We start from the raw sequence: 26,720 nt of genomic DNA on the forward strand, positions 1-26,720 counted from the left end.
GACCTCTCTCTCTCTCTGCCTCTCCTTCTCTCTCTGTGTAGCTCTGACTTTCAAAGAAATAAATAAATCCTTTTAAAAAAGAGAGATGGGTAACCGTATCAACAATAAAATCAGGCAAGCTAACTTAGGAGAAAATGATCCTTGGTGATTTGGCTCTGCGGCGTGCACTCTGGCCCTCGGAGAGTGATGTTGCCACAGTAGCTGTGCAGGTGCAGCCGCTGCCGAGTCTACTGGCATAACCCTGGGGTGTGGCGTGTGCAGAGTCAGCGAGGGCCTTGATTTCCTTTGACCACGTGGCAAAGGCAGAGACCTTTGAGTTGAGAATGCTGGGCACAGATATCTTGGAAAGCGGTGCCTGTTTTTTCATAAAATTGCTTGGTGTTCTAGCTAAGTTCTATATGTATGTCCATTTAAGCAGTTTTACATATTTATTTATTTTTTTAGAGACAGAGGGACACAGAACCTATCTGCTGGTTCACTTCCCAAATGCCTACAAGGCCTGATGGCCAGGGCTGAAGCAAGGAGCCAAGAACTCTAGACAGGTCTCTCGCATGGGTGGCAGGAGTGCAGCTGAATGAGTCTTTGTCACCAAGGTCGGCATTAGCAGGGAGCTGGAGTCAGAAGCTGGAGCTGGGTATTCACCTCCAATGGGGGACACAGCCACCTCAACTCCAGGCCAAACACCCATCCCTGTTCAAGTATTTTGTAAATTCATGTTTGCATAATTTTCAATACATGTGCAATACCGGAAAAGTTTTCGATGCCTCTAGTATTTTTTACTTAGTGGCCAATATTTTTTACTTATCTGTTAACCATTTTGAAATGAGACTGTGAGGGGCTGGCACTGTGGCACAGTGGGTAAAGCCGCCACCTTCAGTGCCGGCATCCCATATGGGCGCCAGTTCAACTCCCAGCTGCTCCACTTCTGATCCAGCTCTCTGCTGTGGCCTGGGAAAGCAGTAGAAGATGGCCCAAGTTCTTGGGTCCCTGCACCCTCGTGGGAGACCCCGAGGAATCTCCTGGTTCCTGGCTTCGGATCAGCACAGCTCCAGCCATCGTGGCCAATTGGGGAGTGAACCAGTGGGTGGAAGACCTGTCTCTTTCTCTCTCTCTCTCTCTCCTTCTCTCTGTGTGTAAATGACTTTCAAGTAAATAAATAAATCTTTAAAAAGAAAAAAATGAGACTGTGAGATTGCAGTATTATTTTGCAATGAAATGACAGTTGGGGAAAGAAAAGAAAAAGGTTTGAAAACATCCTAGGAAAAAGAACTATCACTGTGATGGATAGCTTGGATGGCACAATAAAGGCAAAAATCTGAAAGGTTAGTTGGGAATCTAGCATTCTAAGCAACAAGTGAAGCTTACTGACACAGCCTTCAACACTCAGCCTTAGCCTTCACTTCCTCTTGGGAAGAGCCTCGAAGTCAGCCAGAGGTGGAAACTTGGGGCCCTGCTCACAGCCCTAAGCTTCCACACAGTATTGCACACATGCATGGTCTTCCAGACTCCCAGAAAATGTGCCAGAGATTTTCAAAACCCACGGGGACATCTCATTCCCCAGAGTTTCCTTTCACTGTTATGGCTAGGCTGTCATTCAACCCAGAAGTTACCTACCAACTCAGACAGCCAAGAATGTAACACAATTGCCTGCAAGGTCCAGCGGGATTGGGAGAATGGGAAGGATCAATAGCTTCTACCATGGAGACATTTCCTAAGAGAAGTAGGACGGTGGGCAGAAGTGTTCACCTGGCCGAGGACACAGCCTACCAGGTGTGAGCTTGAAGGGCTTCCAGAAGTTGTCAGAGTTTGCAGACATCCCAGCAGGGAAGACCAGCCCCATGTCCTGCAGGGAGCAACCCTGGCAGTGAGGACCAGCCCCTGCCTCGCTGCCCAGAAGTCAGTTCCAGCCCCCGTAAGTCACGGCAAAGGAGGTCTTGCCGAGCAGATCACAGAGGTCACGGCTGCTCAGCCCAGCCCCGCAGGTTCAGGCCCTGCCTTCCGAGAACCCACCTTGAACTCTCTCTGTCAACAATCTTCCCAAGAGGAGCTCACCAGGAAGCCCCAGAGAGGACCCAGGGCCCAGTGAGGCCAGCTCACCCCCAGCCCAGGACTGCCAACTGACAGCTCACAAGAAAATGTCACCTTTTCCTGTTTGATGTTTTCCTACGCATTGAGGAAGGCATGAAAAGCTTGAGAATGTCTTGGAACTGAGTCCAGTGAGGGAAAACCCTTTTACATGTTTTTAAGGAAAACACGTACCCGTAATCCACATGTGAGGGAGTTCATCCCTCCCTCCCCATGAGTCTGATGGCTTCGCTTACGTGGCCTGTTACACATGTGTGTGTCGCTGGTGGGGAGGTGTGTGTTTATTTCCGAGCCGTCTGACTGAGGTTTCCTTAGAGGTATAGCACATCATGTTTTCTGCCACTGTGTTCTGTTTTTAAGATCATTATAGTTCTTTGTTATGTATTTTCGTATATAGTGATTTTGTATGAAAATATGGCCCTTTTTTCCTCACAAAATAATCATCTTTGCTTTCTGTAAAACTGATTCTTAACTCTAGAAGTTCTGTGAATGTTGGCACGATTGTTGGATAACTGCTACAGCCTCATATAAAACTAGAACTATTTAAACAACAAACAAATAAATGAAATAATTGCCTGCAATGGTTTTGGCCTAAGTGCCTTGGGGAGAAGGGTTACTGCCCTGAGCTGTCTCCATGCTGTGTCAAACACAGCTTTGCTACTGCGGCCTTTTTTTTTTTTTTTTTTTTTTGTAATATTTATTTATTTACTTGAAAGGCAGAGTTACACAGGCAGAGAGGGAGAGAGAGAGGTCTTTCATCCCCTGGTTCACTCCCCAAATGGTTACAACGGCCAGAGCTGGGCCCATCCAAAGCCAGGAGCCAGGAGCTTCTTCCAGGTCTCCCACGCAGGTGCAGGGGCCCAAGGACTTGGGCCATCCTGCACTGCTTTCCCAGGCCATAGCAGAGAGCTGGCCTGGAAGAGGAGCAGCCAGAACATGAACCGGCACCCACATGGGAAGCCGGTGCTGCAGGCAGAGGCTTAACTACTCTGCCTCAGCTCCAAGCCCTGCAGTCGCGGACTTCCAGGCCGCCAGCAGGCAGTGAAATACTGACCTTGTCCGGATGGGAGGCTTGCAAGAGCTCCTCCTCCGTCTGCTCCTCTGGAGGCTGCACGGCAACGCGGGCTGTCACGTTCACGGCTGCTGCGGAGCCAGTGAGTGGGGGGACGGGGACACCACGCTTTCTGACCACACTGAGGTTCATTCGCGTCTCAGAACGATTGTTGTCTGGGCTACTGTAAGCCTGTAGCTATTCCCAGTGTCCTGGAAGAGAGACTCTGGACATTTTCTGTCCAGTTTCCATGCTTTTCCGGAGGAGCGAGTTTCTGGGAGTTCTTGCGCCGCAGTTTTCGTTGGCATCATCTCTCCTGCGGTTCTTGAGTTCACCCAGGTTTTAGCTGGAGCGGCAAGGAATGACCTATCGTAGTTAACATAGCTCCCGCAGTTAGGTGCGCTGACTTTCCCAGAAAGAAGTATTTTTTTTTTAAGATTTATTTTGTTATTAAAAGACAGAGTTACAGGGAGAGGTAGAGACAGAGAGAGAGGTCTTCCATCTGCTGGTTCACTCCCCAGATGGCCGCCATAGCTGGAGCTGCGCTGATCCGAAGCCAGGAGCCTCCTCTGGGTCTCCCACGCAGGTGCAGGGGCCAAGCACTTGGGCCATCTTCCACTGCTTTCCCAGGCCTTAGCAGAGAGCTGGACTGGAAGAGGAGCAGCCAGGACTAGAACCCGGCGCCCATATGGGAAGTCGGCTCGTCAGTCCAGGGGTTTAACCTGCTGTGCCACAGCGCCAGCCTAAAGAAGTATCTTGAAGTCATAGAAAGCTGACAAAAGCAGTTATCCTATTCAGCTTACTTTTTAAAATTTTTCATCTTAACCATAGAGCATGATATCATGCTGATGAACCTCTGAGTCCTCTTAAATGGCCACATACTGCTTCCTTGTGACTGAAACATAAAAGCTAACCTGGTTTCTGTAGTAAAAGTTTTAGAAATGTGTGTTTTTAAATGGTACCCTCCCCCATAGTACTTTCCTTTCATTTTATTGAAATCCCCAATTTTCTTTGGATTAGTGGATTTTGAGTTTGTTTGAGGGAAACAAAATCTGAAAAGGAGAAACCAAGATTACATGATTTAAAATGATATTGGGGGCCGGCGCCGCGGCTCACTAGGCTAATCCTCCGCCTGCGGTGCCGGCACACGGGGCTCTAGTCCCGGTTGGGGTGCCGGATTCTGTCATGGTTGCTCCTCTTCCAGCCCAGCTCTCTGCTGTGGCCAGGGAAGGCAGTGGAGGATGGCCCAGGTCCTTGGGCCCTGCACCCGCATGGGAGACCAGAAGGAAGCTTCGGATCAGCGCAGCGCCGGCCGTAGTGGCCACTTGGGGGGTGAACCAACGGAAAAAGGAAGACCTTTCTCTCTGTCTCTCTCTCTCTCACTGTCTACCTCTGCCTGTCAAAAAAAAAAAAAAAAAAAAAAAGGAATAAAATGATATTGGGGGGTGAGATGGCATCACGGTGTGGCAGGTTAAGCCACTGCCCGCGACGGCCAGCATCCCAAATGGGCGCTGGTTTGTGTCTTGGCTGCTCCACTTCTGATCCAGCTCCCTGCTAATGGCCTGGGAAAAACAGTGGAAGATGGCCCAAGTGTTTGGGCCACTGCCCCAAGGTGGGAGCCCCGGATGAAGCTCCTGGCCCCTGGCTTTGGCCTGGCTCAGTTCTAGCCATAGCTGCCCTCTGGGGGAGTGAAATAGCAGAAGGAAGCTCGCTCTCTCTGTCTCTCTCTGTCTGATGCTAACTTTCAAATAGAAGAATAAGCCTTTTAAAATAGAGAGTATTGGGGCCTTCCTGTGTCCATTGGTGCTAAGCTCTATCTGGGCATGGGGTGGAATTCAGAACTCTGTGACAGAGCTGGTGTCCAGAGGGCTGATGTCACACAGCCTGTGTCCCTACTGGCATAGCAGTTGAGGCTAGGTCCTGGCTGCCATTCCCCAAGCTTGGGTAGAAGACTCCACTTCTAACAGTGAGCTCATCAACCCTGAATCTTAGTTGCTAGAATTTTATTTAGATTCCCGAGAAGATGCCCTGTTTCCTGAAGTTTGTGTCATTTGTGCTTGTTGTTCTCTGTCGGCTCTCGTCCAGCTATGACTTTGCACGCAGTGAGTACGCTCTGGCTGTCCCCTGTTTCTCTCCTCTACTGGCTCACCTGTGTCCAGCCTCAGAGAGTAAACCCGCTGATGATTCAGGATTGGCTTGAGTAAGACTTACGAGTTAGGATTTCGGGGGAATAATGGTACTTGTCAGTGATAATTGAATACTTTTTCCCCTCAAGTACACATTATTTACAAAATGAATTTACAAATTCTCAGTGTTGAGACAATAACACTTGGCAGCATTTGTTCCCATAGGTCTCTGAGTCTGATGTCCAGACTCCAACACTGGACACAGTTCAGGAGGCCCAAGTGTGTGGGCGTATACCCACTGGGACCAGGGAAGGCCCGTTTGTTAGTTTTTTGTTTTTTTTTTTTTTAGATTATTTATTTTGAAAGTCAGAGTTACAGAGAGGGAGAGACACACAGAGAGATCTTCCATCTGCTGGTTCACTCCCCAGATGGCCCCAACAGCCGGTGCTGGGTCAGGCCAGAGCCAGGAGCCAGAAGCTTCATCTGGGTCTCGCACGTGAGTGGCAGGGGCCCAAATACTTGGGCCATCTTCCGCTGCTTGTTACACGCCATCAGCAGCATTGAAAGTAGAGCAGCCAGGACACGAACCAGGGCCCGGGTGGGATGCCGGCGTCAAAGGTGGTGGCTTTACCAGCCACACCGCCAGTCCCCCTGTTGGTTATTCATAGTGCATGTTACCAGCTATGAAAGAAAAAATTCTTCCTACACTGTGGTGTAGCGGGTAAGACCGCCGCCTGCTGTGCTGGCATTCCATATGGGCACTGGTTTGAGTCCTGGCTGCTCCACTTCCAATCCAGCTCTCTGCTATGGCCTGAGAAGGCAGTGGAGGATGGCCCAGGTCCTTGTGCCCCTGCACCCATGTGGGAGACTTGGAGGAGGCTCCTGGCTTCAGATTTGCTCAGCTCCAGCCATTTTTGTCATCTAAGGGAGTGAACCAGCAGGTGAAAGACCTCTCTCTCTCTCTTTCTCTCTCTGCCTCTCCTTTCTCTTTGTAAGTCTGACTTTCAAATAAATAAATCTATAAAAAATTTTAAAAAAGAAAAAGATTCTTCCTGATCTCTCTCCTGGTTTCCTCCTCTCTGTATTTTGCCTTTTAGTCCCTTTCCATCAACAAATAAATAGCCTATCTACCCCTGGGCTGGGGTGGGCCCCTTGGCCTCCTTGGAAGAGGATCTGTGGTTTGGGGTCCACTCCGTCTCCGCTGAGGGGAGTGGGCTGAGCTGCTCTGTGGCTGGGGTCCGGGAGGCCATGCCTCTGGTCGACGTGCACCTCTTGGCCTAGGTGGATCGAAGAACTTCGACCTCCGGACAGTGGTCCTGCTCATCATCGGTGGCAGCATCCTGATAGCCATAATCATACTGACCGGCATTGTCATAGGCCTGTACGTCAAAGTGTCCAAAGTGCTGATGTGAGTCATGTGCGTGGGAGTGGACAGCGCCCCCTGCGTGGGGCCCTGGGCTCGCTGCTTTTTTTTTTTTATATTTATTTATTTATTTGAAGGGCAGAGTTACACAGAGAGAAGGTGGGGTGGGGGGAGGCGGGTCTTCCATCCGCTGGTTCACTCCCAATTGACCGCAACGGCCGGAGCTGTGCCAATCCGAAGCCAGGAGCCAGGAGCTCAAAGTTTTGGGCCATCTTCTACTGCTTTCCCAGGCCACAGCGGAGAGCTGGATGGGAAGTGGAACTGCCGGGGCTTGAACCGGCATCCATAAGTGATTCCAGCACTGCCGGTAGCGGCTTTACCTGCTATGCCACAGTGCCGGAGCCGACTCGCTGCTTGGCCAGGGTCGCTGCTTGCTGCTGTGACCTCCCCCTGGCTGAGCTCACAAGAGCAGTCGGGAGAGGCCAACGCAGGGCGGGTGGGGTCTCGGGCTGCCTCCCCCCTGACTTGGGCGCCTGAGCTCGACCATAGAGTGTCCCCCGCTGGGGGCCGTGCGTCAGCGCTGCTTTGCTGTCACCAGACCTCACTGGGTCTGTCAGGTGATGAACTCGGGCCGTGGCCGAGTCTCCCCCGTCCTGGGCGCTGGAGCCTGAACCCTCGCTGGGGGATGCGTGGGCGTGAGCCTCTGCTGCCTGTTCACGCAGGGGGTGGGCGAACTGACCTCTCGCCCCAGCTGGGAGCTCCCAGGGCGTTCCTTGCTCACGGCCAGCGTTCCTGGGGACGGTGAGGTGGGCCCCTAAGGACAGACGTCCTATAGAGGACAGCTGGAGAGGCGGTAGGTCAGCTGAGAGATGTCCAGCATTAGGGGAGAGGAGCTTGCAGGCGTGGGCGATGTTGGTTGTCGGAGCAGCCGTGTCCCGCTGCAGGGAGCCAGGTGGTGAACCCCGGAGCCCGGGCAGAGCCGTCTGCAGCACCTTCCCCTCATCCCTGCTCGCACAGCGGGCTGCCCCTGGCTGGCAACCCGCTCTCCCTTGCTTTCGGAACCTGAGTTTACCTGCACAGCATCGTAGGAGGGGAGGGGACCGAGGGAACTTGGCACAGTGGCAGAGAGCTTTAACCTAGGGCTGGTGGCGCCTGCTTGGCGGGCTGAAGCCCTGAATTCCCTGCCACCCTGAGAATTGTCAGAGACTGGGAGGAAAGAAAAATTCTGACCCCGACTTTGTGTTTGTCGTTTCCCTAGAGCTGCAAAGGAACTTTTGTGTGTAAACAGTCATTTAGCCAAGGACACGCAGGACCACATCATTCCTGTGAAAGCTTTCACCACGGATTCCTGTCGTGCGCTCCCATGCTGTGACGACTGTAACGTGTATGCGAATTTCGATCCCCTGCCACCTTGCTCCTGTGCAACCAACGAGGGACTCTGACTCGGGAAATGTGGGCACTAAAATCTTCATGAGCAGTATTTCCCTCTTATTAGAATGTCCTACTATCCAATCAGGTTCTGTAGTATTTACATTACACGATTTCTGTACAATGTTATTTTATGTGCTTTTGAGTAAATGTATGGTATTAAAGAGAACCTGTGTCTAGTGTCGCATTCGCTGTCAACATCCCTGTTCAAGAGTACGCGTTACCCACGAGGACCTGGAGCAAGGTGTTGGGGCCGTTACGCTGCCAGGAAGAAGGAGAGCCCGCGAGGACAGTCCCTGTTGGTCTTGGGGCGTTTGCAGTCTGAGCCCTGGCCAACTGTGCCAGGCTGGGGTGGAGCGCCGGGCTCCTGCCCCCCACCCAGCTCCTCCCTGCAGACTGTGCTGCGTTGTCCTGAAGGGGGCGCCATGGGTTGGGCGAGACGGAGGTCAGGCAGGCAGGACATCTCTGGTGAAAATGGTCTGCCCTGGTCCTGATGGGGCTGAGCTCAGCGTCCTCAAGAGAACTCAGAAGACCTGCGATCCCTCCTGCTCACGCCTGCCTTCGCCCTGACATGGGTCTGTGCTGACCTGGCCACCCGTGTCTGCAGTGGCCCGGGGACCTCCAGCCCAAGGCGAAAGCCCAGGCTCCCTTGACCACAGCGGGGGCAGTGCTTCTGCTCTGCAGCCCCCTGTGTCCTGGCTCCTTCCGCGGAGCCTCCCGGAGCACACACTGGTCAGCAGGGACAGTGGACTCCTCCTCCCCCTCCCGCTCAGGTGAGCACCTGGCGGGATGCCTGAGTGACCGGCCGGACCCAGAGTGCCCGTGCCACCCCTGCCTCCCCCGCCCTGCAGTCCTGGGGACTCGAATGGCTTCCATTCTTGGAGGACTGTGGAGGCTTAAGGAGTCAGCGTCGTCACTGTCCAGGCAAAGGCTCAGTCCCGCGAGCAATTTCCCAGGGCCTGCGTGGGCCAGCTGCTGGGGGTCCCCGTGCCGAGCTTTAGCTGGGCCCGGCTGCAGACCCTCCTGGACGGGGTCAGGGACTCAGACCGGCTGTTGGGGATTGTTGGTCACAGTCCAGTCTCCCAGCTGCTAAGTTCTCATGGAAGTTCGCGCCTGGGTGGCTGGAGCAGACACGTCTCCCTGCACATGGCCAGGATCTTATCTGCCCAGATAGCCAGGAAACAGAGAGAAGTATAAAAGGCTGCAGCCCTTGGGCTTCCTAACCCCGACAGCGATGGAGGTGGCGAGAAGGCTGCTCTCTCTGGCCCTTCTGATGGCCCCGTGTTTGGCGGAGTGGAATTCCACTGAGGCTGAAGGTAAGAACGTGGCAGATTTCTCAGCAGAGCAGGGGGCCCCATTCGAGAGGCCTCTTCCAGGAATTTTGCAAGCTTTTGTATCTGCTGATGATGCCAATACAAAGAAAAGTTTATTCTAATACTCTTTATGGTATTTAGAATTAATACTAATTTTATTCAGGCCCCTGTGACATTGTACGAGAGTCTTTCAATAAGTTCATGGGAATGGAATTAAAAAGTGTTTATTTCAGGGCAAAAACTTTGAAATACACTTAGACAGGGGTTTTAAGTTTGTTCATGGAAAATGTGTAGTACAAAAATGCATATATTTCATTTTTTGCACCAAAATAAACTATCTTTTCCATTTTTTACAAACTTTTTGAAATACTCTTGTACATAAAAATATAAGAAGCATATTGAATTTTACTGGGTAATTGCACAACTAAGAGTTTATTTTTAGGGAATTATCTATCTATATCTGTCTGTACAAAAGTATGCACATTACATAATCGTAAAAAAAGCTCAGAAATTTCCATCACATATCCCAACATAGTTAACCTATACTAAGAAATATTCTTTGGCAACTCAAAAAGTGACGTTGATCTATAAAACCCATGTCCAAGATCTACATGAAGCCACTACCTAGAGGGCGGCACTATGGCGTAGTGGGTAAAGCCACCACCCACAATGCCCGCATCCCATATGGGCACCAGTTCTAGACCTGGCTGCTCCACTTCTGATCCAGCTCCCGTGCTAATGGCCTGGGAATAGTAATGGATGATGGCCCAAGTGTCTGGGCCCCGCAGCTCATGTGGGAGAGCAGGATGAAGCTCCTGGCCTTGTCTGGCTCAGCCCTGGCCATTGTGGCCATCTGGGGGCGTGAACCAACAGATGGGAGATTCACTCTGCTTCTCTCCCTCTCTCTGTAACTCAGACTTTCAAAAAAATATTTTAAAAAAGATATATTATTATTTATTTATTTGAAAGGCAGAGTTACAGAGGCAGAGAAGTCTTCCATCCACTGGTTCACTCCCCAGATGGCTGCAATGGCTGGAGCTGTGCTGATCTGAAGCCAGGAGCCAGGAGCTTTTTCTGGGTCTCCCACACATGTGCAGCGGTCCAAGGATTTGGGCCATCCTCTACTGCTTTTCCAGGCCATAGCAAAGAGCTGGATCAGAAATGGAGCAGCTGGGACTTGAACTGGCGCCCATATGGGATGCTGGCACTGTGGGTGGCGGCTTTATCCGCTGCACCAGAGCGCCAGCCCCTAAAATATTCTTAAAAAAAAGAAAGCACTGTCTAAATTTTGTACCACATGATAGTGTTTATATTTAAAATATACACTGTGGTGCATTTAGGAAATTTTGAAGTAAAAGAGAAGGGAAAAGGAAGGAACGTGGGGTGTTTACAGCAAGTTTTCCACGAGCACTGGCTCTGGGTGGACGAGGTAATCAGCTACTTCTTTTCTTTGATTGTCTTTTATTTCTGATATTTTACTAATATAGTATTGGTAGCTATTTTTGGGTAAAAATAAAAGACTGTTTTTTATAAGGACATTGTCACTCATCCATCACAGATAAGAAAGAAAGTGAAAAGCTTTGTTACTAAGGAAGTTAAGTTTTTGACCATTACATCTTTTTGGCAAAATGTGTATTCTGGTTCCATTTTTAATTGGGTTCTTTTTTTTTTTTTAGTTACTGAATTATAAGAACTTTTTATATATTATAGATGTGAAGGTTCCTTTTAAAATCATCTTTCTTTATTTTATTTTATTTTTTTAATTTATTTTATTTATTTATTTATTTTTTTGACAGGCAGAGTGGACAGTGAGAGAGAGAGACAGAGAGAAAGGTCTTCCTTTGCTGTTGGTTCACCCTCCAATGGCCACCGCGGCCGGTGCACTGCGGCCGGCGCACCGCGCTGATCCGATGGCAGGAGCCAGGAGCCAGGTGCTTTTCCTGGTCTCCCATGGGGTGCAGGGCCCAAGCACCTGGGCCATCCTCCACTGCACTCCCTGGCCACAGCAGAGAGCTGGCCTGGAAGAGGGGCAACCGGGACAGAATCCGGCACCCCGACCGGGACTAGAACCCGGTGTGCCGGTGCCGCTAGGCGGAGGATTAGCCTAGTGAGCCGCAGCGCCGGCCAAAAACCATCTTTCTTAAGGCCTAAATACATTCTCTTATCTTTCATGGGCCATATGTATGCTTCTTCTCAAAGGCCCCAAGAAGCGGACGTGAACGGTCGTGGCTTATTTTGAAGTGAGCCATGTGTCCTTCACGATCAGCGCCTGCAGCTGTGTGGCTGTTCCGCGTGGGAGGTGGATTCCCATCCCGGGGGAAGGGCAGGGGTTGCCCACTTCCCTCAGTGCGAACTGTGGTCTCTACCAGGCAGATCAAGCTGCAGGGCCAGCCTGGGAGGGAGCAACGCAGGAGAGACACACAAGACCTTCATCGTGAACCTGAATTCCGACGAGAACTGCATTTGGACCATAGACAAACCAGAGAACAAAAGCATCAGACTCGTCTTTTCCCACGTCCAGTGAGTAGACGCTTCGGTTTCCTGGAAGTGCTGGCTGGACTCTGACCACATTGGTGTTGGTTTTGGGGGTGGAGGGCTCTGTGGGAAGGATCCAGCTGCTGCCCAGGTGCAGCAATGCCCATGACCATGAGGATGGACTTTGGACGAGTGGTTGTGTCTTCCTTGACCATTGCTGCTGCTGCTGATTGACTTCTGATTGTTGATTGACTGCTGATTGTTGATTGACTGCTGGTTGCTGCTAGGCACTGATGACTTTGTGCTCAGCCCTACCTCAGAGGTTCTGTGGGGTCAGTATTAGCGTCATAGACAAGGGAGGCTGAGAACATGCTGACGTCATCAAGGAGTGAATGGAATGACCAGGATAGTATGTGGCTAGTCCTGTTCCGTTTCCTAGTTCTTAAAACACTACTTCATGATCCCAAACTTTGCTGTGCATTAAAGTCAACAGAGGAGCTTCCCAAAGCCCCGAGGCCTAGGCTGCACCCCTGTAGACAGATCCACAGTCTCTGAGGGTACAACTTGGGTATTGACATATTTTTATTTTATACTTTTTATTTTGAAATGACCATACATTCTTAAGTGTTTTTTGATAAGTTCTCAGGCAACCCCCGTGTGAGGCCACACTGAGAACAAGACACTGCATTGCAGACCCTCAGGGCTCCTCGAGACCTGCCCCAGTCAACCCTTCCAACAGCCCTCTGGGGCAGGTGCAATTTAATTCTCATTAAGGGGCCGGCGCCGTGGAACAGCAGGTTAAAGCCCCAGTCTACAGCTCCGGAATCCCACATAAGTGCAGTTAAAGTCCTGGCTGCTCTACTTCTGATCCAGCTCCCTGCGCCTGGGAAAACAGTGGAGGATGACCCAAGTGCTTGGGCCCCTGCACCCATAGGGGAGACCTGGAAGAAGCTCCTGGCTCCTGACTTCAGATCAACTCAGCTCCGGCCATTGCAGCCATTTGGGGAGTGAACCTGCAGATGGAAGACCTCTCTCTCTCTCTCTCTCTCTCTTCCTCCATCCTTCTGTCTCTACCTCTCTCTGTAACTCTGCATTTCAAATACATTTTTTTAAAAAATCTTAATCTCCATTCAGTAGACAAGGAAGTTCGAGGAAGTCAATAAGGGACCCAAGGCTGCAGAATAATAAGAGCAGGAGAGGAACTGAACCAAGCAAGCTGGCTCCAGAGTCCCTCCCCTCACCCTGTGCAGGGGTCCCACACAGCCGCCACCAGGAGCGCGCAGAGGGCTTGGTAAGGCGCGACTGCGTGCCCCAGTCTCCAGGGTCACACCCCGATGGCGTGGATGGAGCCTGGGAAACGGACTCCCAGGCGATGCTGAGGCTCCCGGCCCAGGAACCACGCTCGGAGCCCGTGGCCCTGTTCTGCTGAAGTTAGACCGCCTTCCCGTTATTCCTCAGCGGAACAAAAGAGCAGGGCGCGCAAGTTTCCTGGGATGACAGAGCCGTTAGGAAGCACACACACTCACCGTGCTAAGAAGGGAGAGGAAGAGAAGGCAGTGTGGGAAGGACAGGGGTAGAGGGAATCAACACTTAACTTTTACTGGACACTTCCTGTGGCCATGCCTGCGGTATGGATGTAGATTGTGATATCGCCATTTTACAGGAAAGCAAACTGAGGTCAAGAAAGACCAATTTTTTCCAAAGTCATACAACAGGTGAGTGACTAAGGTGGACGGAGAACTCAGGTTTCTCTGCCCTTGTGGAGACGGCGGTCTTGATTCTCAGCTAACATTTTTTATTTTGAAACGAGCAAGCATTCCTGAGTACTTCTAAGGAAACAGGGGGCTTCAAAAAGTCTGTGGAAAGATGGAATCAGAAGGCCATGTGCACATTTTCCATGGACTTTTTGAATGTCCCTCCCGTTTCTCCCAAGTTACCTGGAGCACATATCCTCTGTGGGCATTTGGAGAGACTGAAAATGAGCAAGGCACAGAGGGCTGCTCAGAATGAGGGCGCGGCGAGCGGAGGGAAGGGGCATCCAGGTGGTGCTAAGGTTTGCTTGGTCTTAAGAAAGTGGCTGTGGGAGAAGATCGCTTCCCTCTGCACAGCCTTGGATCTCAGGTGCGACTGCGGAAGGCTCAGAAGGCTCTGCACCACGGGAGCGGGAGAGGGGGAAAGTGGTGCAAGGAAAAAGCCCTGGACCCGGGCCATCCTCAGACGGCACCTGTGGGGCTGTTCTAGGGACACAGTTTACTGCAAAGCGGTGCACCTCCCTGAGCCTCCGAGGCTGCTGGTGGGAGGTGGTGTGGCAGGTGGGAGAGTGGGGGGCTGCTGGTGGGAGGTGGTGTGGCAGGTGGGAGAGTGGGGGGGCTGCTGGTGGGAGGTGGTGTGACAGGTGGGAGAGTGGGGGGGATTGCTGGTGGGAGGTGGTGTGGCAGGTGGGAGAGTGGGGGGCTGCTGGTGGGAGGTGGTGTGGCAGGTGGGAGAGTGGGGGGGCTGCTGGTGGGAGGTGGTGTGACAGGTGGGAGAGTGGGGGGGATTGCTGGTGGGAGGTGGTGTGGCAGGTGGGAGAGTGGGGGGCTGCTGGTGGGAGGTGGTGTGGCAGGTGGGAGAGTGGGGGGGCTGCTGGTGGGAGGTGGTGTGGCAGGCGGGAGAGTGGTGGGGTCCCAGCGCCAGCAGCTGTGCAGCTGCTCCGTGAACGCAGTGCCACTGTGAGCAGAAGCCTGTTAACCCTGCCTTGCTTCGCGGCTTGTCCCAGCCACAGCTGTGTCTGTCCACAGGCTGGATCCAGATGGAAGCTGTGAAAATGAAAACATTAAAGTTTTTGATGGACTTCCTGCAAATGGGTACCTGCTGGGGACCGTCTGCAGTAAACACGACTACGTGCCTGTATTTGAATCGTCAGCCGATACACTGACGTTTCAGATAGTCACCGACTCCACAACACTTCCAAGAACTGTCTTTGTCTCCTACTACTTCTTCTCTCCTGACACCTGTAAGTCCTTCTTTACACACCCTTGGCCCTGACCTCCTGCAAGCACAGGTGGCTCGCACCCCTGGGGTGGTGGGGGAGGTCGTGATCCCAAGGCTGCCTCTGCTCCCTCGGGGGTTCCTCCTCTCTAACTGGAGTGTGCTGAGTCATGGGAGAGCTCATTACATCACAGACCTGACCTGCTCCCCCAGAGACTCCAGTCCACTGGGAGTCCTGGGAGAGGCCCATGAATGTGCTCTTCTGACCAGCTCCCAGGCGAGAGAGAGAGGGATGGGGCTGGTCAGATGGCCACAGGTGAGGGCCACTGTGTTAGCGCCCAGAGCAGAACCTCCTCATTAAAGGCTGCTTCTTTGTAAGCCTGAGATCTTCTGCACAAACCTCTGGCTCACAGAGCTGGGATGGGGCTGCGGTGTTTAACCTTCATGTTTAACAAGTCCCTGGGTGACGCTGGCAGGCACTGGGAGCACACGATGAGAAATGTTGACCTGATTTGTCAGATGTGACACGGTCTGCACTCACAGCACCTGCAGCCCCTTGTGACCTAAGCAGGATGTCAAGGACTTCTGGGAAAGCTCCAGCCCGGTTTGCCTTCCAAGGTCAAGAGCCGAACATGTTGCTCTTGCTTGAAGCCCTGATTTCTTGGTGCCAACAAATCGACAGACTAGAGCGGTCAAGGTTTTCCCACACCAGCCCCTGAACAGGCCACCTGTTCAAACTTGATCTCTAGCCACTGCCCAGCACCCATCCTGTGCCCCAGCCTGTCCAAACCATTCCACAGTTCCGAGAAAGAGACTTCAGTGTTGCTCTCCACATTCCGTTTCCCCTCTGCTGGTTTGTGTACTTACTGGGGGACGGGAGAGACCATGAAGATTCTTGAAGCTTCACTCACCTGCCTTGCGCTTTGAGTGGTAGCAGGAGGAAGGCAGGCAGAGGGGGTGTCAGGGGAGGCAGACCCATTTCTGCAGGGCCAACAGCCTGAGGAAAAGAAAGGCGGCTGGAGCCGCAGGTCCTGGGTAGTGGCCCAGGAGACTGGGAAGCTTGGCGGGAGCTGAGTGAGGAGGAGCCTGCAGCGCTGGTCCTGGGAGTGGACGTCACTCTCCGGAGCCCAGTCCAGGTAACAGGCTCCCCACAGCCAGGACAGCTCTTAGGCTGCCGCTTTAGTATGGCTCATTGAGCAGCAAAAAGATTCACTCTCTGTCCTGCTCCAACAGGCAGAAAGCCCAGTCTAAAAGAGGATGAAAGGGGAAGAGAGAGGCAGAATGATGTGCACGGGGGACTTCGGGCTCCAGGCACAACTCAGGAACTCAACCAAGTCTCCAATCTGATGCACACTCTTGGTCATCTTCTCATTCCCTCCAGCTATTCCGGACTGTGGCGGGTACCTGGATGCGTTGGAAGGTTCCTTCACCAGCCCCAATTACCCAAAGCCCCATCCTGAGCTGGCTTACTGTGTGTGGCACATACAAGTGGAGAAAGGTTACAAGATCAAACTGACCTTCAAAGATATTTTGTAAGTACTGCTGTCGGCTGCTGTGGGAGTAACGGCATCTGTGAGCCCACCTGGCACCTGGGGTACCTGGGGAAGAAGTTACAACGTGGAATCCAGCATCAGTAGGCACTTCCCAAATAATTATGTAGAAAGAGAAACAGTGGTACTATGGCACTGAACTTGACTTTTTCGGAAGATTCCAAGGTTCTGTTGGGGACTGACAAAGCCTCAGGTTGATCACCAAAAACCTGCGATGCAGGGGTCATCTAAAAGTTCACAAAAAATGTGTATTAAGAAAAAACTAGGCACAGATTTCAACATTGTTTTTGCATTAAGACAGACACCCAACATTTTAATTCCATTTTCCATCAACTTTTTGAAGTACCTTTGTGCCACTGAAGGACCAATCCACGCGTGCTTGAGTGGGGTTGTGGGATGACAGATGGGGTGATGGCGGATAGCCCCGGATCGGTGTGAAGGCGTGCTCACCCAGCTCCCTCCTTCTCAGCCTGGAAGTAGACGACAACTGCAGGTTTGATTTCGTCGCCGTCTATGACGGCTCCTCCACCAGCTCTGGCCTGATCGAACAAGTCTGTGGCCGCAGGAAGCCCACCTTCGAATCTTCTTCAGACTCCTTGACTGTTGTGTTATCTACCGATTATGCCAACTCCTACTGGGGCTTTTCTGCTTCCTACACTTCAATTTATACCGAAAACGTCAACACCAGTAAGTCATAGTTGATGTTGCTTGGCTGTTTGGAGGTCGCTGAAGATCCCACATGTAGAAACTGCTGCTTAGTTTTCAGCCTACCTGTGGCTGCCGCTCTGCACACAGCTGTCACACACGCCAACAAATTCAGTCTGCAGCCGGAGACTCAGGTTGTCCCCCCACCCCACCCCGGACAGGCAGAGTTAGACAGTGTGAGAGAGAGAGAGACAGAGAGAAAGGTCTTTCTTCCGTTGGTTCACCCTCCTAATGGCTGCTACAGCCGGCGCTGCACTGATCCAAAGCCAGGAGCCAGGTGCTTCCTCCCAGTCTCCCATGTGGGTGCAGGACCCAAGCACTTGGGCCATCCTCCACTGCCCTCCCAGGCCACAGCAGAGAGCTGGACTGGAAGAGGGGCAACCGGGACTAGTACCCAGTGCCCCAACCGGGACTAGAACCCAGGGTGCCAGCGCCGCAGGCAGAAGATTAGCCAAGTGAGCCATGGCACCAGCCTGAGATTCATTTTTGTGGCTGTTCAACACAGGAGTAGATGAATGGCTTTGGTCAACTGAAAGAGATTTCTTCAGAAAATATGGACTGTTTAGTGCCTTCTACAGAGACACAATTAAAAATATTAGGTTTGAAGACTGTAGCACCAAACAAGGTGACAATGAACATTGTCAAAGGTGAATCAGTTTGTTGGCTCCCTCAGGCTTCTGATTATTGTCTAGGGAAAAATGAGTTTTGACATTTTACACTTGTCTGTTCACTTGCACACATAGCTCCCCATGATCCAAACTTCCTATGTGGCATAAATGTAATTATCTTTCTTTTTTTTTTTTTTTTTTTATTCTCTCCCACTTTTTTTTTTTTCTGACAGCGTCTTTAACTTGCTCTTCTGATAAGATGAGAGTCATCATAAACAAATCATACCTGGCATCATTCAACTATAATGAGAATAACTTACAACTAAATGACCCAACCTGTAGACCGAGGGTATCCAATGTTGTGGAATTTTCGAGCCCTCTGGATGGATGTGGCATGATCAAACAGGTGAAGTGAAAGGCTGGTCGCTGCCTTCTCCCGGTGGCAAATGTGTGCTGGGTGATGCAGTCTGGGTGGGGCTTGCCGGACGCTTTAACAAACTGCACACGTGACAGGCACAGGCAAGCATGTAGATGTACACGTTCACTCACACACAAGCCCCAGACCCCTGCTTTCGTGTTCAGGGTGACTGGCGGGCGGATATCTTTATTGGAAGACTCTCTGGGAAAGTTTGGACGTCCAGATGTTGAGGGTTTCCTAGTCTACCGCAGCATTTGTGCAGGAAGTGTCTGCTTGTCACGCTTGCTAGACATCTGGCCGGGTGTTTCTCCTCTGCCTTTGTAAAGAAAGAAGGTGGACCACGCTGCTTGCCTTCCGCGTGGAGGGCTGCAGGGTGGTATCTGAGTGGCAGACCTCACACGTTCCCAGCCCGTGGATCCTGTTAGGATACACACCACGGACTTCCGCCCAGGAGGTTAAACAGCACCCAATCGAAGAGAATGGAGGTTATTCTGGAGGACTTGATAGGACAGAGATGAATCTTTTTTTTTTTTTTTTGTCAAAAATGAACACGCAAGCTTTGTGACACTGTGAGCCTTTAGGGAACGTGACCCGGCCGCACCTGTTGCAGGCTCTTTGTCTCCAAACACCTTGGGAGATGCCCGCTAACTGCGCCTTAGAGTAGGACTACCAACAGTGTAGGACTACCGAGTCCTCATGGGGCTGGAGATTGGCATTCAAGCTGATCTTAGCGTCACTGAAACCAATTCTACCTGCAAGTCTTTCCCACGGAAGCTGCCTCTCTTATCTCCCACTTCCTTCCTTCCCCAGAACGTTTCCTCCAGAAAACCCACTGAAGGTGCAGTTTCCTGACACAGAAGCTGTTATCTCATGATCTACAAAACCGAAATCTCCACCCGCAACTGTTACTCACTTCCGTGGTCTAACATATTACTGGGAACATATGAAACTTGTACCCCATCTTCTTCTGCAGGTGGAAGACCACTCAATCACCTACACCAACGTCATCAGCTTCACCGTGTCCCCGACTTCTGAAATCATCACCCGCCAGAAGCACCTCCAGATCATCGTGAAGTGCGAAATGGAAAACAATTCCACCGTGGAGATCATGTACATAACGGAGGACGACGTCATACAAAGTCAGGTCACACTGGGCAAATACAACACAAGCATGGCTCTTTTTGAATCCAGTTCCTTCGAAAGGCCTGTACTCGAGTCACCGTATTATGTGGATTTGAATCAGACTCTTTATGTTCAAGTCAGTCTGCACGCCCCAGACCCAAATCTGGTGGTGTTTCTTGATACGTGCAGAGCCTCTTCCACGTCTGACTTTGGCTCTCCAACCTATGACTTAATCAAGAGCGGGTAGGTATCGATGCGCCCGATGCCGATGTTCCTCTGTGAGTAACAGTGGGTTTTTTTTTTTTTTTTGACAGGCAGAGTGGACAGCGAGAGAGAGAGACAGAGAGAAAGGTCTTCCTTTGCTGTTGGTTCACCCTCCAATGGCCGCCATGGCCGGCGCACTGCGCTGATCCGAAGGCAGGAGCCAGGTGCTTCTCCTGGTCTCCCATGGGGTGCAGGGCCCAAGCACTTGGGCCATCCTCCACTGCACTCCCTGGCCACAGCAGAGAGCTGGCCTGGAAGGGGCAACCCGGACAGAATCCGGCACCTCGACCGGGACTAGAACCCGGTGTGCCGGCACCGCTAGGTGGAGGATTAGCCTAGTGAGCCGCAGCGCCGGCCGAGTAACAGTGGTTTTAATACAGTGATGCTTTGTGCATGTGTGTATATGATACACTCTGCATGTATGTATACATTTGGTCTAGTGCTACTACCGTAGACTTTTATTAATCTTAATCATTTTATAAAGTACAATTACTCTGTACTGATCACAAATAGGCTAAAACATTCAGCTACACCCTCTAGAGTTTTGAGTGTTTTTACAGAATATTTACGAGTGGGAGAAAATGTATTTTTTGTCAAGAATGCTCTATTTGTGTGTTTTTTTTTTTTACATTATGGTTATTTCCAACAAAAACTCAGAAGGTTATTTTTTGTGTGCTAACTGAAGAACATATTGTTGTTGATAGTGTTCACATGACCTTCTTAAAAAGTATGAAATTCTTTTTTTAAATTTATTTATTTGAAAGGCAGAGTTACAGAGAGGTAGAGGCAAGAGTGAGTGTGAGAGAGAGAGAGAGAGGTCTTCCATCTGCTGGTTCACTCCCCAGATGGCCGGGGCTGAGCCAGAACCAAGCCAGGAGCCAGGAGCTTCATCCAGGTCTCACCTGGGTGCAGGGTCCAAGCACTCTGGCCATCTTCTACTGCTTTCCCAGCGGCATTAACAGAGAGCTGTATCGGAAGTGGAGCAGCTGGGACACGCATTGGTGCCCACATGGGCTGCTGGTGCTGCAGACGGCGGCCTAACCTGCTGCGCCAGAGATTCTTTTTTAAGAGAAAAAATTCTGGGCTGATGCTGCAGTGTAGCAGGTAAAGTGAGTGCCTGCAGTGCTGACATCCGACATAGACACCGGTTCCTGTCCCAGCTGCTCTCCATCCTGTCCAGCTCTCTGCCAATGGCCCTGCCACCCACACGGGAGACCTGAAAGATGCTCCTGGCTGTGGCCTAGCCCAGCGCCAGCTTTCAGCCATCAGGGGGGTGAGCCAGCAGATGGAAGACATTCTCTCTGTCTGTCTCTCCTCCTCTCTCTGAAACTCTACCTTTCAAATAAATAATCTTTAAAATAAAAGAGAAAAAATCACCCCCCCCAAAGCTGATGGATTATAACTAAAGCAGTGAGACGGTTCCATTTATAACAAGCATGGAAAGAAAGCTCTTTAGCTCTAGTGCACGGGCACCAAAGAGCCAGAAGGAACCTTGCTCTCTTACCCAGGAATCAGAGCTGCAGCCTTGGCTAGCTGTAGTCTGAATTAAAAACTTTGTCTTTCTAGAGAGATACCTTTTGGTATTGAGAAGACTGAACTGAGCGGCACATCGTGGTGCAGATTAAGCCGGCCCGTATCCGGGCTCCGGATTGAGTCCTGGCTGCTCTGCTCCTGACCCGCCTCTTGTTAACGCACCTGGGAAGGCAGCAGATGATGGCTCCAGGACTTGGGCACCTGCCGCCCATGCAGGGGAGCCAGATGGCGTTCCTGGCTTCTAGATTTGGCTTGGCCCCACCCTGGCTGTTGTGGCCATTTTTGGGGAGTGAACCAGTTTAGGCAAGATCTCTTTCTCCATCACTGTTTCTCCCCTTCTGTCGTTCTTTCTTTCAAATAAACAAATTTTGTTAAAAAAAAAAAAAAAGGACTGAATTCCTGTGCAGAGTCTAAACATGTCCTAAACCGTGTTCCAGGTGTAGTCGAGATGACACCTGTGAGCTGTATCCTTTGTCCAGACACCACGGGAGGTTCCAGTTTCGCGCCTTTAAGTTCTTGAGGAGTCTGAACTCCGTGTACCTGCAGTGTAAGGTTCTGATCTGCGACAGCGGCGACGAGCAGTCTCGCTGCCATCAAGGCTGTGCCGGCAGGAGGAAGCGCGAAGTCTCTTCCTACACGTGGAAGGCCGACTCTGTCATAGGCCCCATTCGTCTGAAAAGGGATCGGAGTGCGGGGGGAGACTCAGGTACGGAGAAGGCCGTCTCGTGCTCCAAGAACACCTCAACCCCTGAGATGCTGCTCGGCTCCAGCTGCTCCTGGGCACCCCCGGGACACCCATCCCGGAGGCTCTAGCACCTGAGCTATGTGTTTTAGGCACCCAGATTAACATGGATTTCCATCTGCTGGTAACACACTAGGAATTCACCTTTGAGTGTGAGCATATTCCCTCATTTGTTTTTTAAGATTTATTTATTTATTTGAGAGGCCGAGTTACAGAGAGAGAGAGAGGGAGAGGTCTCCCAAATGGCTGCAGTAGCCGGAGCCGGGCCAATCCAAAGCCAGAGGCTTCTTCCAGGTCTCCCACAAGGGTACAGAGGCCCAAACACGCGGGCCATCTTCCACTGCTTTCCCAGGTCATAGCAGAGAGCTGGACTGGAAGAGGAGCGGCTGGGACTTGAACCTGCTCCCATTCGGGATGCCAGGGCCGCATGTGGAAGCTTAGCCTACTAGGCCACAGTGACGGCCCCAGTGCCCTCATTTATTTTTTTCTTTCTTTTTTTTTCTTTTTTTTTTCCTGACAGGCAGAGTGGATAGTGAGAGAGAGAGACAGAGAGAAAGGTCTTCCTTTTGCCGTTGGTTCACCCTCCAATGGTCGCCACGGCTGGCGCGCTGTGGCCAGTGCACGGCGCTGATCCGAAAGCAGGAGCCAGGTGCTTCTCCTGGTCTCCCATGGGGTGCAGGGCCCAAGCACTTGGGCTATCCTCCACTGCACTCCCGGGCCACAGCAGAGAGCTGGCCTGGAAGAGGGGCAACCGGGACAGAATCCGGCGCCCCGACTGGGACTAGAACCTGCTGTGCCAGCGCTGCAAGGTGGAGAATTAGCCTAGTGAGCCGCGGCGCCGGCCCCCAGTGCCCTCATTTCTAAAAGCAACTCTCTTTAGCTTCCTGAATCCTTACTATGGATGCTAGAGCAGATAACTGAATAAGAAGCAATGCATTTTAACTCCCAAATGAGTAAGAAGCAAAACAACACACAACAATAGCCAGCATCCACAGAGCGCCTATTTGAAAAAAAAAAAAAAAGTTACGTTTTGAAAGCAGAAACTGTTATAGTTCTGTCCTGCTTCTTTTGAGAGGGTTGATATTGAGATCCGCCAGGTTGCATGGGAGAGAGGTGATGGCAAATACCCACTGACAGCACAAATTTGAATGGCTTAAGATGAGCCGCTATGAAATACAAACTCTTAGAATTGATCCAAGGTGCAGGTGGCATTAAAAAATCCCTGGCCTCTATCTCTATGTATTGGCATGGACCATAAAGCTATATGATTCTGGTCTGCAGTGAAATATTTCTATGGCAAAAACAAAAGAATCCAAATGAAAATGAAATACAGTAGTAGTCTCAACACACTCAGTAAAAGGCTTGCATGGTGTATCTCTAGATATTGATTTGAAATCAGTTAAAATCTGGTATGAAAGCCATTAGAGAAATATATGTATTAGGAAAGTATCCTTTTCCTGTTTCGAGGGAATAAGCAAACCTTTTATGCTGGCCACGTGCATTCTGACAACTGTGGGTGTCAAAAAGCCAGTTCTGAGGCTGCTGACAGGTGAACCTGCGTTCCATTTGACTTTTGTGCTTGAATTTCACACGTTTTTCATGTGACATCAAGGAACCAAATTACTTAAACCTTTTGAACCAAGTAAATGTAACCATTAGCTAATTAAAATATTTAACAGCGGCTCCTCTATGTTGTTTTAGAATTTCATATTCTGCAGTAATTCATAGAACAGATTTATAGGGTAGGTAGTGGTATTATAAATGCAACCAACGTTTTGCAATGCTAATTCTTTAGAAGAAATTATTTCTGAGGTGGGCATTTAGCCTCGCAGTTAAGATGCTAGGTCAGGTGGCCATGTCCCATGTCAGAGTGCCTGGGTTTGATACCCAGGGTTGTTTCTGACTGCAGCTTCCTGCAAATGCAAACTCTACAGGCAATGATGATAGCTCAGAAGTTGAGCCACCCATACGGGAGCCCTGAATGGAATTCCCTGCTCCCAGGTTTGGTGTTGGCCCAGCCCTGGCTGTTGTAAGCATTTAAGGAGTGAACTAGCAGATGGCAACTCCTATCTATTATCTATCTATCTATCTATCTATCTATCTATCTCTATCACTTATCTATATCTATCATCTATATAATCGATATCTTTCTCTCTGCCTCTCAAATACGATTTTAGAAAATGATTTTCACTTCTTTCCAATTAACAGGCCGTCCACACCAACCACAGGCAGAAGAAACGCGGAACCAGCCTTTTGATAGCCTGCACCTGGTTTCATTCACGGTCCTTGCCTTGAATGTGGTGGTTGTAGCCGCAGTCGTGGTGAGGCATTTTCTAAATCAGCGGGCGGACTACAAATACCACAAGCTGCCAGGCTCTAACTAGTGGGCTCGGCTCCGTGTGAGACACGTTTATCCTGGTTGCCAAAGCAAACGGAGTCTCGTGGCTACACACGTCGTGAACAACCAAGGCCTGCGAATGTGGCCCCGGGGCTTGGTGTCACTGTGCTGGTGTGTTTCATTGCAGGAGGATTGGAATAAATATGCATGATGTCAGCACTCTGCTTTTAGTACTAAAGGCACCAAAATATTACATGGCTTGGAAACATCTCTGGTCATTAGCATAAAATATTTTAACCAAATTGTAGGTGAAAAGAAAGATTATTTCTATTTAAGAAAAGCAATCTTCAGTTAGATGCTTTTATTTTAAAAATGTGAGCATGAAACACAAATAAACAACACCTCTGAAACCCCAAAGCCATCATTTCTGAAACTAAGGTGTGAGAGAACCTCGCTCCGCTGCTTTATGTACGTTATATTGCACGTCTTACCCGCACGTCTCAGAACAGGGCTTTGGGAAGAAGGACTGAGAGAGAGACACTTTGTACAGGTTCTGGGTTAATGAGATTAAAACAACATTTTCTTTTCCCGTTTACCATCCAACACCAAGGCTAAAGGTTAACCGGCCCAAGCAGGAGTAGCCAGTTCTGAGTTGCAATTTCTTGCCTGCTATGACCGAGCCGTGAGCAACCCCCAGTGTGAGCTGACCTGACACAGGCCAAACATGGAATCTTCTCGTCTCAGATAACAATACAGCTCTTTCTGGGCACTTCACAACCCACATGGGTTCAGGGTCTGCTGTGCATCCAAGCGGGTGACACATTCCTGCATGCCCAAAGCATTCTCTGTTCTTCTATAAACATGGAATGCATATATTAAATGATGGCAAAATGCTTATAGGAAAATGGAATTAAAAGGCAAGTTTATTTTGGTACAAAAATTTTCAAAATCTATACATAATTTTTTCATTATGGTCACTTCCCATGATTCCCATGAACTTTTTCTAAAAATGATTTATTTATTTACTTGAAAAGCAGAGTTAGAGTCACAGAGAGGCAGAGGTAGAGGCAGAGAGAAATCTTCCATCCGCTGGTTCACTCCCAGATGGCTGCAATGGCCTGAGCCGGGCTGATCCGAAACCAGGAGTGGGTGCAGGGGCCCAAGCACTTGGGCCATCTCCTACTGCTTTCCCAGGCCATACAGAGAGCTGGATCGGAAGTGGGGCAGCTGGGACTCGAACTGGCACTCATGTGGGATGGAGGCTCGCAGGGGATGCCTGTGTCACAGGTGGCAGCTTAATCCACTGAGCCACAAAGCTGGCCCCTCATTTTCTTTTCAATGTCCCCATGTAGATCTTCTAGATACTTCCACAGAAGTCACGTCATGAGCCTCCTTGATGTTCACCATGTAACCAAAGTTGACTATCGCAAAGTTCTTTTTAAACCTAGACATTTCATCAGAATGGCCACATCACAATAAATACTTGAACACGGTACAGCTGTCTGGGCGGGGCGCTGCCCGTCTCTCCTCTCCCCATCAGGAACCGACCAAACCTTGTCGGCCGGCCAGCAAGGCATTCAGGCACGGGCGTGTCACAACTAGGGAATTTCCGAACACCGTGATGCACTGGAGTAAAAACTTGTCACTGAGTCAGACCTCCCTCTGCAGCAGTGCTATGAGCCACGCCAAACACTCCCAGTGCCCACGCCGCCCCCGAAGGCCCCTCCTTTAGGAAGAGCCACAGTGGAGCCAGGAAGCTGTGGCCTGGCTCCACCTCCTTCCACTCAGCGGCCGGGTCACACCTTCAGCCTTGGACCCAAATGTAAAGTAGGGACTGGAGACAGCTGCCACGGCCATGGGAAGGTCAGGGGATTAAAGAGAACGCAACACAGCCAACCGCCATTCATGTTCCACGCGTCACCAGGGCCGGGCCCTCATTGCTCACTCCAGAGCTCCATCTTGGAATCTGCTGTCTTGAGCCACAGCTGGCACTGACTGTTATAGGTGGGGGTCCCGGGAAACTGACCCCAACCCAGAGGCTTGTGACAGGGTCCCGTGGGGAGTGTGTTCAGGATAAGCCCCTGGTAAGGGGCAGGCCATGAGCTCTGAGCTGTGACGCGGCCGCAGTAAAAGGGGCTCAGCCAGTTGCCCCGGGGCCTCCTGGGGCCTCCCGGGGCTGGGCTGGTCCTTCAGAGATGTCCCATGGAGGCGGGGTGCTCAGGCCTCCGTGCGTCTGTATTTCCCAGTTGTTGGATGAGGGGTGTTCAGGCAGGGGCTGTGAGTGTGGGCGAGACAGGTGTCGGGCCGAGAGAGATTTCTGGAGAGCGATGGTGTTGAGAGCCACCAGGAGCAACAGTCCCGGCAGCAGGAGAATGACCGCGAACCGGGAGGCGTCTGGGCGTCACCCTGGCGCAGCCACTGCACGCACACCTCCCAGAGAGCAGGGTTTTCAGTACCGATCACAAGGCCAAGTCCAACCCTGTGCTGGGTTCAAGGAACAAAGCGTCTCAGAAAAGCAAAAAGCAAAGAAATGGGCAATGGGACGCTGGTTTTGTGCAACACCAGATGGCCAGACAGGTGGAATTTGGCCCGTGGACGTGACCTCCAGGGGAGTGGGACCACCCTGGGC

The 26,720-nt window shown here is 51.0% G+C and overlaps 2 protein-coding genes across 3 annotated transcripts; both read left to right on the plus strand.

Moving 5' to 3' along the window:
- The first annotated feature begins 5,159 nt into the window (after positions 1-5,159).
- On the plus strand, positions 5,160-8,112 carry LOC103345568 (protein FAM24A). The gene is made up of 3 exons (XM_008250245.5): positions 5,160-5,238; positions 6,544-6,670; positions 7,884-8,112. The coding sequence occupies exons 1-3, from the start codon at positions 5,160-5,162 to the stop codon at positions 8,065-8,067; spliced, it is 390 nt and encodes a 129-aa protein (XP_008248467.3). The 3' UTR covers positions 8,068-8,112.
- Positions 8,113-9,274: 1,162 nt separating this feature from the next.
- Positions 9,275-24,366, plus strand: CUZD1 (CUB and zona pellucida like domains 1). 2 transcript variants are annotated; one of them, XM_017338544.4, is made up of 9 exons: positions 9,275-9,369; positions 11,736-11,886; positions 14,622-14,836; positions 16,193-16,343; positions 16,831-17,048; positions 17,908-18,080; positions 19,066-19,457; positions 21,449-21,717; positions 23,962-24,366. In XM_017338544.4, the coding sequence occupies exons 1-9, from the start codon at positions 9,288-9,290 to the stop codon at positions 24,135-24,137; spliced, it is 1,827 nt and encodes a 608-aa protein (XP_017194033.3). In that variant the 5' UTR covers positions 9,275-9,287; the 3' UTR covers positions 24,138-24,366. The 2 variants fall into 2 exon arrangements, with proteins under 2 accessions (XP_017194033.3, XP_089170001.1); XM_089313875.1 differs by lacking the exons at positions 9,275-9,369; positions 11,736-11,886 and adding an exon at positions 13,805-13,962.
- The last annotated feature ends 2,354 nt before the right edge of the window (positions 24,367-26,720 follow it).

This window comes from Oryctolagus cuniculus, chromosome 15 (genome assembly GCF_051225735.1).
Source record: "Oryctolagus cuniculus isolate XC-2025 breed Fujian yellow rabbit chromosome 15, ASM5122573v1, whole genome shotgun sequence".
In the NCBI taxonomy this organism is placed as follows: domain Eukaryota; kingdom Metazoa; phylum Chordata; class Mammalia; order Lagomorpha; family Leporidae; genus Oryctolagus; species Oryctolagus cuniculus.

Coding starts and splice junctions, on each gene's coding strand:
- CUZD1 (XM_017338544.4), top strand. CDS start 9,288: ATGGAGGTGGCGAGAAGGCTGCTCTCTCTGGCCCTTCTGATGGCCCCG. Junction 9,370..11,735: donor GAATTCCACTGAGGCTGAAG/GTAAGAACGTGG, acceptor GGTCTCTACCAG/GCAGATCAAGCTGCAGGGCC. Junction 19,458..21,448: donor TATGACTTAATCAAGAGCGG/GTAGGTATCGAT, acceptor ACCGTGTTCCAG/GTGTAGTCGAGATGACACCT.
- LOC103345568 (XM_008250245.5), top strand. CDS start 5,160: ATGCCCTGTTTCCTGAAGTTTGTGTCATTTGTGCTTGTTGTTCTCTGT. Junction 5,239..6,543: donor CAGCTATGACTTTGCACGCA/GTGAGTACGCTC, acceptor CTCTTGGCCTAG/GTGGATCGAAGAACTTCGAC. Junction 6,671..7,883: donor AAAGTGTCCAAAGTGCTGAT/GTGAGTCATGTG, acceptor TCGTTTCCCTAG/AGCTGCAAAGGAACTTTTGT.